The following is a 16,769-nucleotide window of genomic DNA, read 5'->3' as shown; positions in this document are numbered from 1 at the left end:
CACACACACACACACACACACAGTATTGTTCTGTTTTCATGCACCCATTCACTCACACACGCGGACATAAACACACACGCACAAACTTTTTTCGGTTTCATTTATTTTACACTTGCTAAACAGCAAAAGCACTGCTTAGCAAGTGTAAGATAAAGACTCAATCTCTCACTCTCATACACAAACACATACAAACTTTTTTTTTATTTTCATTTTTTTCTTTATTATTTTACACTTGCTAAACAGCAAAAGCGCTGCTTAGCAAGCGTAAAATAATGGAAGCCATTTTTCAGTACGAGCTCCACTGCAGCTTGATATGCTGCTGTCAAGCGGTGGACTCATTTTTCAGTGGGCATTACTTCTACATAAATACCCAGCTGGAGAACGTTCGTTCTCCAATCAAGATGTGATCTACACATCACCCATTCTCTAAATTAAAATAAAGCAAAGCGATAAAACCTCAGTTGCAAACATTTTATTTACTTATTTAACATTTGTTGACCAGGTTTGTTTGACTGAGATGATAGCCCTTTTTCAGCAGAGGGCTGGAGAGAAAAGCTCCACATGTTTACAAATAAAAGTAAATAGAATTAAACAGAAGCAAGAAACAATAAATAAGGATAACAATACAATTATGACAAAAACAAATAAAGGGTTTCAGTTATTAACAAGTTTTGTTTAAAGAAAAAAGTCAGATACACAAATTGCATAGCTAGCTAAGGAAGTTACTGTTAATGAAAATTAATATATATTTAAGACTGAGTGACAATAACCTAGACAAGGACACTACAGAGAACCACCAGATAAACAGAAGTGAGACCTGAAAAGGGCAGGCCATAGATGGTCCTAGGAATAGGAAGACAGATTATGTTGGGTGATTTGGTTTGTAATTATACATTACAAACCATGCCAACACAACTGTAGCTGCAATCTGCATACATCACTTATAACGTATCCAGTCACTGTCAGTCAAACATTACATAACTCATTCAAATCCTGCCTTCTTTTAAAACTTGTTCCTCTTCTGCATGTACTGATAGTACAGTTGTGTACACTTACCATAATTGTAGATGTTTGAGTGTATTCACTGTTGCAGTCATCACACTTGGGTTATCCTGCCAGGGGTAGCCCTCAGTCTGCCCGAATACCAGAGGATTAGTATTTCTGCGTCAGTTGCTGTCGCTCCAGGACTGACGTCAGGTCGTCAGTGGTATAAAATCAGGCAGCCGACGCCATTACATTAGTTTTTCTTGCCCTAACTGTCAGGAGCCCCCAAATAGGGAGCTAAGTTATGGTGGAAGAACACCACCAGTAGAAAGTAAATACCAATAATTCCCTGTAAGGAGAGTGGAAGAGAGAGAGAGAGACAAGGGGGATGGAGGGTGAGAAACCAGGACTGCAACAGTGAATACACTCGAACAGCTACATTTATGGTAAGTGTACACAACTGTACTATGTTCTTCATGTGAGAGGACGCAGTCAAGACGACTGGGGGCTGGCTAGGATGCCCTGCAAGACTGCAGTGGCAAAGCCCGCCCTGGATTTGGAGAAGAGAGACAGGTGGTAATGCTTAGTGAAGATATGGACAGAAGTCCATGTTGCAGCCTCCAGGATGTCCCCGGTGGGGACTCCTCTGAGAAAAGTTGCAGAGGTGGAGGTTGTCCTGGTGGAATGTGTCCTGACCCCCTTTGGGGGTGGTTTCCCATGCTGTCTGCAGCAGAAATGGATGCAGTGTGTTATCCATTTGGATATTATTTGTTTGGATATGGCCCTGCCCTCTGCCCCTACTGCGAAGCTGACTAGCAATTGGTCAGTTTTTCTAAAAGATGTAGCCCTATCCAGATAGAATTGGAGCTGTCTGTGCACATCTAGAGAGCGCAGAATCATTTCCCCCTTGTTTTGTGGATTAGGGAAAAAGGTCGGCAAATGAATGGATTGGTTTAGAGCCACACTGGACACCACTTTAGCCATGAAGGATGGGTTAGTCCTGAGGGAGACCCTGTCATCATGGAAAATGATGAAGGGCTCTACAGCTATGAGTGCTTGTAGCTCTGAAATTCTTCTAGCTGAAGTGATGGCCAGAAGCAAGGCTGTTTTCCAAGAGAGGAATTTTTACTCTGCTGAAGCTGCAGATTCGATGGAGGGTAGGGTGAGCTTTTCCAACACAAAGTTGAGGTTCCAAGCTGGGGTAGAAGCTCTCCTGGGTGGCCTTAAGTTGTTAGCCCCTCTTAGGAACTGTTTGATGAGAGGGTGTGAGAAGAGAGGTGGCTCTGTTCTGTAATGAGCAGAGATGACAGAGGCATGAATTTTAATAGAAGAGAAGGATCGACCCTTGTGCAGTAGGTCTGCAGGCAATCCAGGATGAGAAGTAGGGAGGGCTGTGCTGGTTCGGCTCCCTTAGCCTGGATCCAGGTGCAAAACCTTTTCCATTTGTCAGCATAGGATTTTCTAGTGCTGGGGTGTCTGACCTCACGTATAACATATAGGACTTGTTTGCTTAGAATGGCAGCTTGAGGAGAGGTCAGGGAACAAGCCAGGCTGCCAGGTTGAGGGTCTACAATTGGGGATGCATGAATTCTCCATCCTTCTGGGTCAGGAGTGTTGGGATCTGAGGTAGGTGTCAAGGTGGCAGAGGTGACAGGCTGCACAGCAGTGGGTACCAGTGCTGGTGTGACCAGTCTGGGGCAATCAGGATTGCCCTGGGTCTTTCCTCCCTTATTTTGAGCAATGAAATGAGTGGTAGAGGGGGACATGCATAGTCCATGAGGTTTACCCATTGGAAGGATAGAGCATCCACTTTCCAGGCCTTGCTGTGAGGCTCCCTGGTGCAGACTTTGCTGAGCTGATGATTGGAGTGGGAGGCAAAGCGGTCCACCCTCGGGGTGCCCCATTTCTGGGTTACAAGGGTGAAGGTTCTGTGGTCTAGCTGCCACTCGTGGGGGGGGGGGGGTCTAGCAGGTCTCTGCTTAAGTTGTCTGCTACAGAGTTTAGGGAGCCCGGCAGGAATTGTGCTAGCAGGTGAATTTGCATTGCTGAGGCCATGTGCCAGAGGGTCATGACAAGCCTGCAGAGAGGAGGATAATAGTGAGTCCCTCCCTGTTTGTTGATATACCACATCACTGTGGTATTGTCTGTTTTGATCAGTAGAGGCCCTGTGGAGAGTAGGGGTCTGAAAACTTTAAGGTCATTCACAACAGCTAGCAGCTCTTTTTGATTGATGTGCAAATGTATTTGATTTGGACTCCAATGGCCCTGAAAGCACCTGCCATCCAGGTGTGCAGCCCAGGCATTGTCTGATGCGTCTGTGGTGAGGGTCCGGGCAGCGTGGGGTTGTGAGAAGGGAAGTCTCTTGTTGTGGTTGCATGCTGCTGCCCACCAAAGAAAATATTTCCTTAGATAGGATATCATTGGTATGACACTGAAACAAATAGTGGTGTAAAGGTGCTTACAAGCCCAACAATTAAAACAAAATTAAGCACCCATGTTGTCAGACTCAGATCAGTTTATTATAACAAAATAAGTTAAGTGCTTTCATCAAACAAAGTTGACTTTATCAGAACAGGGAAACCTTTTTTTTTTAAATGAATTTAAATAGTCTAAAAACAGTCAGGATTGGTTGGAAACCAACCAACCAAAATACATTAAACGCCATATCTTATAAATATTAATATGTTAAAATAAATACTAAGCACTATATCATGAATATTGATTACATCCAAGGTGGTAACATGAAAATACAAAATTAGTGGCTTAGACTTATCCTGTCCTTTCTTTCAAAACTGGCAGGATAGTCATACAGTCATTCAGCCCAGGATATACGTTGGCAGCCAGCCGTAATTGCCACATCAACTCTTTTTTGCACAATGCATTTTGCCAATCTCCCCCTCTAGAATCAATTTGCACAACATCCAAAATGGCAAACGTAAACCAATAAAATTCTCACAATGTAAACTGTGTCTGAATAGAGCATTAGTTTCTTTCTTGTTTTTTTACATCATATAAATGCTCATATATTCTAGATTTGACAGCCCTCTTGGTTTTTCCAACATAAAATGCCATACATGTGTTACACTTCGCAAGATATACTATTTTACTTATAAAGCAATTACCTTTTTTGAAAAACAAGGTATTCACATTTTAGTTGGCCAAGGTAATAGACGTGCCCTATAAAATATAATGGCAATAGGAACATCAACCACAAGGTCTAGTTCCATTTGAATTTTTATTGGCTTCACCACTATTAGTTTTCCTCTCTAAAATCAACTTCAAATTGGGTCCTATTTTAGTAGAAAAGGTTGGTTTCTCACCCAGTACTTTATAAACTTCATTATTGGTTCTAAAAATCCTCCAGTTTTTATTAAAAATATTTTTTACCCCATTGTATAAAGGGCTACACCGAATAACACACGCTTGCTGAAAATCAATAGGTACCTCACCATCCAGGACTAAATCAACTTGTGGTGTTTTAGTTAACCCCCTACCTAAAAGTGGGGTATATTTTCCCCCATTCATCTAAAACTTCACTCAACTTAGCATCAATAAAATTCAGCAGTGAGAAACAAACAGAGGTGATATAGGTAAATCATCAAATACACTTCATAATCCAGTCAGGGTACTGGAAAAAAATACATTTGCTGAGAGATACGAGTGCTACAAATAATAGCAGTTGGATGTTCCCATGCTACAGATTATACAGAAACAATTGTACAGAAACACCTTGAATTAACTGTACAGATAACATTTCTATCAAACTTCCGAATGTAAAACTGCCATACTTACATGTGGATATTCCAGCTCCAACCATACAAACGATATTCTTACCTAGAAAGGGAAATGGAAAACATTATAGGGATAATCATCTGCATATGCTTTTATTAATTCCCAGTGCAAACTAATGGAGGCTGATTTCCACCACAACTGATTGCAGGATAAAGCTAGGTTTTATAAAATACTAACAGACAGAAATAAATATTAAGTACTTAGTGTTACTTAAAATTATGGATAATCCCCACTGAGCATTTTTAGAAATTGTGCAAATTCACAGTAGGGACTAATCCTTTTTCAGATGACCGCTGGTTATGTAAGAAAGGGGCACATTTTACATCTATGAGAAATTTTTGGTGACAGTGACCACTTGCTTCAGCACCATTTTAGTCAAAATGTTCAAGTACTTCATCAGACATACAAATGATGCATGGGCTCCAAGAACATGACAATTACAAAAAATATATCTGAAAAAAAGATAAAAACCAGATATATAGAAAACTACAGGTGGGTAAAACAGTCAAAATCATACTAGATCTTCAAGGAAAAATCACTTGTAACTGTGTTCTTTAATTGTGGACTTCTGCTAAACAATATAATTCACTACCTGACCAATTCTTCATCTTGCTGAATGGAATAATGTGCACATACAAAGGTGATGCCTTTCATATAATTCACTACCTGACCAATTCTTCATCTTGCTGAATGGAATAATGTGCACATACAAAGGTGATGCCTTTCTTGCACTGCTGTTCCTCCAGTCAGTTGACAGGTTCCATATGTAAGCTAGTGTTATTCCTTGCCATCTGCATATTTGTTCTACTTATGAAAATATTAATTTATGGTAACCAAACAGTGTAATAACCAATAATTGTAACACTGTAAGTACTCCAAATATGCACATATTCTGAGTGTGTGCGGAGTTGCCTGCCCTGACACACAACCTTCATTGAAGGTATGCCCATTCACGCATGTATCCACACAGAAGACGCTCTAGCTGAGAATCGAACAGGACAACGTCTTACTGTGAGGCGACAACGCTACCGCAGCACCACCACCACAGTATATATATATATATATATATATATATATATATATATATATATATACACACACACACACACACACACACACACACACACACACACACACACACACACACACAAGCATAGACACTTTATTTATTTCATTCATTTATTCATTCTGTTTGTTTACTGAGAAAGTCCAGCCAGACTAAAAGCCCATTTTCAATGGAGACATGGAACAAAAGCTCCAGAAACTGACAGTTACGCAACATGACTGACAAATATCAGTTCCAGTAGCTCAACAGGTAGACATTCAACTTTGATGCTAAAAGGTCAGGAGACTGAGTTCTATTCCCATGTCACAGGTACCTGGATGAGTTTTCCAATACTGACACTACAGTGCAGGATAACAGGAGTCCTGTGCTAGCGTTCAGATGAGACATTAAACCACAGGACCATCTGCTTGAGTTGGTGGTCGCTCAGGTTTGTATAAAGTATTAGAAGTTCATCAGTGCTCTGGCCACATTTCCTCTTAGTAAATATTACTACCATCTTAGGTCTCTCCTGAAAATTGGACAGTGACCTAGTGGGACCACCCTGGTCAACAAAGTGAAAATAAAAACATAAAAAAAATAAAAATGAAGACAAGCTTAATAATATGTATAAAACAAAATAAAATTAATTAAATTCCAATGACAAATTCAGCAATATGGACATAGTAAATAAATATGCCATAGTACAATGGCAAGTAGAATAATAAAAAGTTATATCTTACCATAACTCGGCATCTGTGTTGTCTAACTTCATTCCTCACAATCGCGTCTTGGATCCAACCCTCGGATCTGGCTCGGTCACATTCTCCAGACTTGGATCTGACTCTCAAGCTCATCCCTCTTACCATTAATGCATTACACCCACCCAAGCATCTCAGATCGAGTTTGCTGATTTCATAAATCTAAAACTCGGACAGCAAAAAGAACAGCAGATGAGGCTCACACATGGGAAGTATGTGTCCCATCATGTTCCACGATCCTCTAGAAGACTGAGGCAGGAGGATGGCTGGGTGGGAAAGTGACAATGAATGAAGACAGAGAACACAGATGCCAAGTTATGGCAAGACATAACTTTTTAATCTGATGTTATCTTCTTCATTCCTCCTCACTACAGGGTCAGAGTCCCAAGATATGTAATTCCCAGGTAGCTCTCATGGGAGGATATGCCGGAACACCACTGAGCCAAAGAAAGCACTGCTTCTAGAAATAATATCCAACTTGTAGTGCGACACAAAGGTGCGACTGTTAGATCATGTCGCTACTGCACAAACAACATCAATGGAGGTTCGAGATGAGGAGGAGGAGGAGGAAGTAGCATTAGCCCCAGTGGAATGTGGCCTAGGAGGTCGAGGTAATTCTAGGCCCTTTTGTGAGTAAGTGAAAGAGATACAATCGGATATCCATTTTGCTAGAGTAATCTTGGAAACTGCTTGGCCTACTTTGTTAGCCAAGAAGGCTGCAAACAGTTGATCAGACTTCCTGTGTTATTTAGTTCTGTGCAGACAGAAACGTAATTATCTATGAACGCCGAGAAGATGTAGAACACATTCCCCTTTATTAGAAAAATTTGGAAAAGGGCACTGGTAACTGAATGGACTGACTGATATTGTTTTCCTTGGTTACTTTAGGCATAAAAAGAGGGACTGGTACATAAAAAGACCCTGTCCTTGTGAAAAATTATGTAAGGAGGTTTGGAGGATAAGGCCTGTAGTTCGGAAATTCTCTTAGCTGAAGTTATAGCCACAAGAAAGATTGTATTGTCTTCCATGACAAAAACGTCATGTCACAACTATTAGCTGGTTCTAAGGGTCCCCGAGTCAAACTCTGCAGCACAACAGTGAGGTCCCAAAAGAGGGGAGGGGTCACTGATTGGAGGCCTCGTTTAAAAAAAATACCTTTCATAAAAGATATGCATAATCTAAAGGTGGGCAGGGAAGAATATTGACTCCCAGCATGAAAATTAGAAATTGCATCCAATTGAAGCTTGATGGTAGAGAAGCTAGCTCCTTCCTTAAATAAGGTACTAAGAAACAGCAGACTATCCAAGACTGGCACTGAGAAAGGGTCAATATTTCTATTTGTAGTGCAAATGGTGAACCTTTTCCCCTTACTGGTGTAGATATTCATAGTAGAAGCCTTTTGCGAGGCTAGTATTTTACGGGCCAGGAAAGCAAGTCTGTACTGTCTTGCTAGGGCTGGAAGTTTAGAAACCAAGCAGTCAGGTTGAGGGCACAAAGGTTTAGGTGATGCATCCCTGATGAGTGAGAGAGAAGGTCCTGTTTTGGCTCCAGTATCCAAAGAGGATATTTCAGATGAGACCAGAGGAAGGGCAAAATAACCTGATGAGGCCAAAACGGAGCAATGAGGATGACTTAGCTCTTCAGCCTGCTTGACTTCTGAAGAAACTTTGGAAACAGTGGGAGAGGAGGATAAGCATACGTGAGACACAAGGGCCAATCGTGGACTAGTGCATCCCTCAGGGACTCTCCCAGAAGGGGTAATAGAGTGAAGAACCTGCTGCATTTGTTATTGAGGGGAGAGGCAAAAAGCTCTCAGCAAGGTTGACCCCAGCGATTAAAGATCATGCTCGCCACTAACTGACTGAGGGATCACTCATGCAGAACCAGGACTGATCTGATAAGTTTGTGCCCCAAGTTGCTGGCTTTCCGCAGAACGTGCATTGCAACCAGAAGGCGGTCCAAAGAGATCACCCATTCCCAAACCCTCAAGGCCTTCCTGTACAAGGGTCTATAGTACATCATCAACCACACAGGTTATCGAACGCCTAAACGTCGACAACTTAAAATCACGAACATCCGTTTCCACACAGGGAAATAATGCCGTTGGCCAAAGTGAAAAAAAAAAAAAACAAGTGGGGGGCTTCGTGCCTCCCCTAACTAAATATACCAACTCCGAGATCATTCTACATTGTAAACAGGACAAAATCCACGTAATGACCAAATAACTTGTTTCCCTGTGTGGAAATGGCCGTTCGCGATTTTAAGTCATCTCCGTTTAGGTGTCGACATTTAGGTGGTTAACAACCTAAGCAGGCGACTATTTAATATAGACCCCCTGACAAGGGGTATGAACGGGTTCCTCCTTGCTTGATGATGTACAAGACTACAGACATGTTGTTGCTGTGAACTGCAATAGTCCCCAAGGGCTGAGTCCCCAGTGTCCAGAAAGGCTTGCAAGATTAGGAGAACTGCTCTCATCTCTAGGACACTGATATGCAACCTGGTCTCGATGGGGGACCACTTGCCTTGGACCACATTACTATTGTAATGCCCCCCCACCAAAAATAGGAGGAGTTCGTGGTCACTGTGGCTACTGGAGGGGGGGGGTTAAAAATGGTCTGTTTAGAAGGAGATTGTCCGACTGAATCCACCACCTGATGTGTCATTTGCAAACTGGAGCCAAGCTGATGGGACTGGATAGAGGCCGATAGAGAATGGACCACTGAACTGCCAATGTCCAGTGAAGAATCTGCATGAAGAATCCTGCTAGATGGACTAACAGAATTGCTGATGACATGGATCCTAGGACTTTAAGACTAGCCTTGCAGGGGGGGGCTCTTGGGATAAACAATTCCTCGACTTGATTTGTCAATGTTATTATGGGGTGCAATGGGTGGGATGCTATTAGAGCTCTCATGTTCATCTGCATTCGTATGAATTCCAGGTTCCGTACAGGAGTCAGATTAGACTTGTTTAGATTTGCAGTGGTACTCAGGGAGTGTGAAAGTTGGATTAAGAAATCTTTGACTTGGACAAACTGATGCCTCATGGAGGCAGTAAGGAGCCAAACGTATAAGTATGGAAACACCTGGAATCCTTTGAGTCTTATGTGAGCTGCTATGACCACCATGCATTTGGTGTACACCCAGGGGGCTGTGGTGGGTCCAAACAGCAGTGCTCTGAACTGAAATTGGTTAGCTTCCAGCTGAAATTGCAGGTATCTCCTGGAGTGCCTGTCTATTTTGATGTTATAGTATGCATCTTTGAGCTTTACTGAGCACATCCACTCATACTTGTGCAACAACAGCAGAATGGACTGAACCATAACCATTCAGAACCTTGACTTCTTTACATAACAATTCAACTTGCTGAGACCCAGAATGGGCTTTAGGTCTCTTGTCTTTTTCAGCACCAAAAAGAAGGGGCAATAGGTTCTGAATCCTCTTATCTGTTGGGAGGTCTTGGATGACCCTTTTTTGCAGCATTTGTAGAACTTCCTGTGCTGCCTGCTCCCTCTGACTGGATGGCATGTCAAGGAGGTTCTTGGCAGAGTTTGGGGGGGGGGATTAATAGCCTCTGGGTATATGCTTAGCACCCAGGGATTTTGAGTTAAATGGTTCTAGGCTTCTGAGTGCAAAGCGAGTTGACCCCCCCCCCCGACTGCCTCCAGAGATGGACAGTTGGGGCAGCACCTTAGGAGCGCTGATAGGGCTTATTGGAAAAGGTGTCTCTGAAGCCCTGGTTTTGCAACCCCCTTCTGCCTCCAGGGCAGCTCCTACCATTAAATCCTCCTCCTCTGCCTCTAGAGGAGGGTTCCCCTTGCGGGTCCTGGAAAGGTCCTTGGGACTTGTGAAACCACATTTTCTTGCCTCCGCATTGGTTCCTTGAGAAGGACCTCTGAGGAATAGAAAATTTAATTCAAACAGCTAAAGGGGTCTTCTCATCCTTTTCGCTGGTGGTGACAGTATCTCTAACCAATGTCCCAAACAGTGAAGAGCCATCATGGGAGCATTCACAAAGGATCCCTTAAAGGGCTCTGTGAAATCACATAGCCTCATCCAGGCATGCTTTTTAGGGAAAGTGCAAAACCGGCAGCTCGTGAGGTACCCTCCACTGAATGGGAGATTGACCTCATCAAGGAATTTGTAACGGACAATAGAGTGGTCAGCTTAAGAAAAACTTTCTTAAATTCCTCCACAGGCATGGACTCAGAGAAAAACTGAAACCTCCTTGATCAGATCTCTCTGTAGCTGGGTAAAGTGAGCTAGGTAATTTAACAACACAAAGGTGGCTGACATGTAAACATGCCTTCCAACCCTATCTAATGCTTTAGAATCCTTGTTAGGCCGATGGACATTGGCATTCTCTTCTGCCAGTTCTTTTTTAGTGGCTGCCACCACCATGATGGCATCAACTATGGATCCTTTATTCCAATGATTTCTATCTGCTACCTCCTCAGCAGGATATTCTGGGGAAGTATTGAAAGAAGGGGATCCCTCCTGGACAGGGATATCCTGAAGGCCATTCAGAATGGGTTGACTCAGGACAGGATGGATGGGCTCTTGGCCCTGACCCCAACAGGGGTGGACTGCGGGACATGTGGTGATGGATCTCCAATGCGCATGCACACACACACACACACACACACACACACACACACACACACACACACACACACACACACACACAAAAGGTTTTTAAATAAAGAACTACAAAGAGGGAGGATCACTTACAGAACCAATGATATAGAAATTATCACTATCCTGACTTTACTGACAAAAGCAAGCACAGCTCGACAGTGCAGAGATCTGTGTCCAGATGCTGAAGTGACAAACGAGATCTGGGGTGCTTGGGTGGGTGTAGTGCACTATGGGTAAGAGGGAGGAGCACGAAAGTCAGATTCAAGTCTGGAGAATGTGGCTGAGCCCATCGTGAGAAGGAATGAAGAAGACATCAGACTATATATATTTTACTGATTTAAAAGATAGAATGTTAAACAACAGAGAGGTGGAGATGTAGAAAGTTGAGATGGTGTGGAATGGAAGAGATTAACTTAGCTGAAGATGGAAGAGATTAACTTAACTGAAGAGGGTATGAGAGAGAAATGAAGAGATGTACAGCTGAAGCAGGAGTATGTGAATAATACATGTGGGAGAAGCAAGGAAGGTGGAACTGATTTAACTGCAGCTAGCCAGAAAAAGAAAGGATAGAAAGAAAGGAGGAATATAGGTGGCAGGGCATATCCACATTTCCAATTAGAGGTCAGACAGGCTGATACTTTGTGCATCTAAAGGCAGGGATTGCGTTGCAAAGTTTGGCTACATGAACAGAGAACAGGCCATCTCCACAGTGGTTCTCTGATGTAGAGATATGTATGAAATTCTGGGTTGGTGATCTTAGGTTCTTGGTGGGGGAGGAGTTGGTAATAATGGTTGACAACAAAGGATATTTGTGGCAGTTATGGTACAAATGATGCATAATTTTTAATCGCTTTAGGGACAGGACATACCTTAACAAATCACTTTATAATTTTTAGTGGTATGTTTAGGGTGGGTTAAGTAAAGAGATCTTAGCGGCAAATTGTGCAGCCAGATTCCCATATGTATTTACGGGTTTGGTTCCTGATTCAATGTTTCATAAGGAACTATTGCACTTGTTTGATAAATTTGGGTTCGAATATATGGACACTGTTATCAAACATAATGAACAACTAACTGAGAGTCTGAGTAAAGGTGTATGCGCTTTGGATAAAACCATTGTGCAGGACCCTTTGTTTAGTAACCATAAGTTTGACTACTGTCGAATATTTCACTCAATTGATGAATAAATTAATGAAATTAAGAACAGAAAACTAAAGAAACTGGTTAGGGATGAAAAGAATATAGCACCAACATAGCCCACCCCCTCACCCCCACCATCACAAGAATGGTACCTGAATAAACTTGTTAATAATGCAAGGTTGGGAAATATTTCCAATTCCACTGTCATTCCTAACTAGGAGATGGAGGAGGATTTCTTAGACGATGAGAATTACTCCCCACTGAGATGGTCAGAGCTTCTCATGAACCAACAAGGTCAGAACAACATTCAGGGGCGCTCCCAATATACCAACTATCAATGGGGATCGACACGACCGAGCAGGGGGAACAACAACAGGGGTTCGTGGAGGGGGAGGAGATAGACTACAACAACACGGCTGGTACAGACATTAAACAAATGACCCCTCATGGACAAGTCTGTTTGTTGCCACCTGTTACCGTTGAATGTAATTCTGCTAGAGACTTTAAAGTATACAATTTTTCTGAAATTAATTTGAATGTAACTGCTTGCGATTTGTTAGCTAAGGGCTTCATTTTTATTCCTAGTAAGTAGTCAGATTTGGTACAAACGTTGCTTCATTTAAAACAATATACTACAAAGTTAAATTTTAATGTTATGTTCCATAATGTGGAACGTGTATGTGACCCCTTTAAAATTTTAAGTACTTTTAACCCCCCTATACAGCCCACATTGGAAACTTTTGAAAAAGTCTGTGAATCAGGCATTAGGAATTTATGCATGAACAAGAACAGAAGGTTAAATGCGAGTAACTTAAGTCATAATGAAAATATAGAATTGGCATTTCTAAAACAGGCAATGGGGATAGGAATTATGAAACCAGATAAGGGGGTGGGGTTGTTATCATGAATAAAAATGATTATGTTATGAAAATGAGATCAATTTTGGAGACACAGACTTATAGTAAGAGTTCGTTAAATGAAATGAAATGAACGGCGCCTACAGAAGGATTAAAGGGTTCCTACAAGATTTATTTATTGACAGCTTAATTGATTTCCATGAATTACACTTCTTAACTGTGGAGTTTCCAGCCACCCCAGTAATTTTTGGGGTCCTAAAGCTACACAAGTGTATTAAGCAACCTCCTATGCATCCAACTGTTGATGCAAGGGGTTTAATTACCCATCCTTTGGCAAAACTGTTGGATTTGCAATTAAAATAATTATTAATTAATGATTCACACTTGTGTGTAGACTCTTGGGACTTCCTGAGACAAATCAATAATATTCAATATGATAGTGAATATTTGTTCATTACTGTGGATGTGGTAGATTTATATACCATTATACCCTATGAGATGGGGGTACAGGGGTTTTATGAATACCTACACAGGAAAAATGTCCCACAATATAAAATTAATATGTATGAACGGCTTTTGGACATGGTACTCAAAATTAATTTTATTCTGTTTGGAAAAGAGTACTACTTGCAAGTCCGAGGTGTGGCAATGGGCTCCTATACGCTAATATAGCCATGTTGGAATGGGAAAATTGGTCTCTGAAGGATTCACCATTTTCTCTTTATTGTCAGTTTTATACCCGTTTCCTTGACTAGATTTTTATCCTGTGGAAGGGACCGAGGGACCAAGTGGAGCCATTCTTAGAATACATTAATACTACTACTACCTTCTTGAAATGTACTCATTCCATAAGTGAGGATGAGATTTCTTACTTAGATGTGTTGTTAAAAAAGGTGAATAGTGGATTTGTGGCTGAAATTTATCATAAAAAAAGCTTATACAATACCAGCATAGGCAAGGCTCCAGGTTCCAAGTAGTGAAAAAGTTTAATGAGCAACAGAAAAATCCATTAGACACACAGGCGCTTTCACCATAGGCAAACAGTTGCTTACATTTTAGTAGCAACCACCCATTAACACAAAAACGGGCGGTTGTGAAAGGTCAGTTTGTTAGGACAGCCCATATGGTGAGTTTATGGCAAGCCTTTACTGATGAATGTGTGAATTTGAAGAACATGTTTGCCAAAAGAGGCTACCCTAACCTCTTATTAAATAAAATCATTTTCGAAGTTAAGGAAAAAAGGCACAATGGCCACTTTTTACCAATTTTAAGGGCCAAAGTATATGAGAATTTAGATACGACCAAGGTTGTCGTATCAAATAATAATAATAATGATGGTCCTACTATACCACAAACAGAACTTAGAGTGGCTTCCCTTAGTGTTGAACAAACACAACAGAGGGATAGTATTAACTATCAGTCCAGTTTTTCTACAATAATTTCAAACAATTTTTTGCCATTAAAAACATTCTTGTTAAAAACTGGCACTTTATTAGTAAATACAAAGATTTAAGAGAATTAGTGGGAGATAGTCCCTCCTGTAAATATTTTAGTTTGAAATACCTTTTTGAACATCAATAATCTCAAACCACTGTTGGATATATGTTTAAATGTGGTTGATGTAAGTTCTGTCCCTATATTTTGGAAGGGAATGAATTTATTGTCAACAAGATGAAAATAATTCCTGGTAGATGTAGTTGTACCGGTTTACTATCACAATGCCGACGTGCACTTGCACGGCTATGAAGTATTCGAACAACAGATGTTCGAATACTTCATATTTCGGCAGGTGATGTGAGCGAACGTTACCATTGCGAATGGACTGTGCATTTGCAATTCTAACGTTCGCTCATGTGAGGGGATCGCGGTACAGTGCGGTTAGGGAAATACATCCCTTCCCTCACTGTAGTGCAATCTCGGAGTTGGAATATTAAGTTGGGGGGCTGTGTGTTTAGGCTAGTTCGGTAGGTAGTTACGGGACAGGTGGGAGTGCTGTGTATTGCCGAAAATGTCGCGAGTGACATTTTCGACAATACACAGCTGTTTTCGACATTAGGACAAATCGGAAATGTTCATTTCCGATGTATAAATTCGAAAATGCAGACACATTTTGTTCTGATTTTCGAATTTATAATAGTAAACCAGTTGTACCACTGAAAGGTTAGTCTACCATGCGTTATGTATGGACTGTAACAGTTTCTATGTGGGGAAGATGGAACAGAAACTGAAATACAGGATAAGTGAACATGTTCGTAATATTCGTGATGTAAATTAAATAAATGCCTTAGCTAAACATATTCCAATGAATGTAGGACATACTTTCAAGTTTATTATATTAGATGTTTTATCCGTGTCTGAAAGATTGGGGGGCATGGCCTTATATTCTGGAAAAGAGAGAATTATCCTGGCAGCTGCGTTTAAATTCTTGGTCTTGGCCAGGACTCAATGACAATCTCTCTATTTCTAGTCTCGTAAAGTTAAAAGCACTGGAAATGTGAGGTTAGAGTACAAATAGAATTAATTGCTTTATCCAGATATACACACACACACACACACACACACACACACACACACATACATATATATATATATATATATATATATATATATATATTTTTTTTTTTTATACAAGATATTTTTTACATTTATATATTTTTTATGGATCATTTAAGCTTAATTTATGCTCACAATTGCATTTTATATGTATTCTGAGCTGGGCTGTGTGCTTGTCTGTGTTTGTGTCAAGGGACTGTGGTTTGAGTACGCAGTGCTCACTGCCCTGAGAAGGGAAATTATGTCATTGTGCTTTAGTACTTAAAATGCTTTTCACTGCTTTAAATTGTATCTGATGAAGTTCCTTTAATTTTAACTTTGGGACGAAAGCTCTTATTTTGTGGAGAATACATTTTTTTGTGGATTTCTACTTCTGGTCTGCCCTATGTTTGCCTTTCTGGGTTTCATTTTGGAATTAGTTGAGATGTTAGCTGCAAATGCAGCACATTTATTGTTCAGCTTAAGTATGTTTTTGGAGGGTTAAGTATTGATGAGGAATAAAGGAGGACTGCAAGGTATAGAGCTTGCGTGGTATTTAGCTGCGCTTGTTTTGATAAGTGGGTTTTGGATTTGTGGTGCACACCTAACTTGTTATAAGTTTTTAAAGTGATATAGTCTATGTGTTTGTCAAAGTGTTGTGATCAATAATGACTCCATGAAGTTTGTGTTTGTGACTATTTTAATAGGGGCAGTACACTGAGAGGAAATGCAGAGATTGCCCAATCCAAATAGTATTAGTTTGGTTTTGTTTGGATTTATCAAGATCTGGAATTCATTTAGCCAATGTTTGACCTGGTGAAATGTTTGCTGGGTAGTGATCTTAAGTTAATTAAGTGAAGATGCAGAACTGATGAGGGTGGAGTTATCAGCATATGGATTAGGTGAGTATTAGGGATGGCATAGACATACTACTTGTGAAGATGTTGAAAAGGAATGATCCACGAAATGAGACCCGAGGAGCCTTTTTGGTGATGGGCTGAAACTGAGTGTAAATGTGTAA

General features: G+C 41.0%; 1 protein-coding gene across 2 annotated transcripts in view; it reads right to left on the bottom strand.

The window, feature by feature from the left end:
• SIRT2 (sirtuin 2) overlaps positions 1-16,769 on the bottom strand; it is a 1,239,326-nt gene that overhangs the window by 841,372 nt on the left and 381,185 nt on the right. For both annotated transcript variants that reach the window (XM_044082288.1, XM_044082354.1), the window contains exon 5: positions 4,777-4,818. In XM_044082288.1, coding sequence (XP_043938223.1) covers positions 4,777-4,818 — 42 coding nt within the window. The remainder of the gene's footprint in view (positions 1-4,776; positions 4,819-16,769) is intronic.

The sequence above is a fragment of the Protopterus annectens genome, chromosome 1.part0 (assembly GCF_019279795.1).
Source record: "Protopterus annectens isolate FY-2018-M chromosome 1.part0, PAN1.0, whole genome shotgun sequence".
Lineage (NCBI taxonomy): Eukaryota > Metazoa > Chordata > Ceratodontiformes > Protopteridae > Protopterus > Protopterus annectens.
The sequence above is the reverse complement of the archived record's forward strand: the minus strand, read 5'-3'. Positions and strand labels throughout refer to the sequence as shown.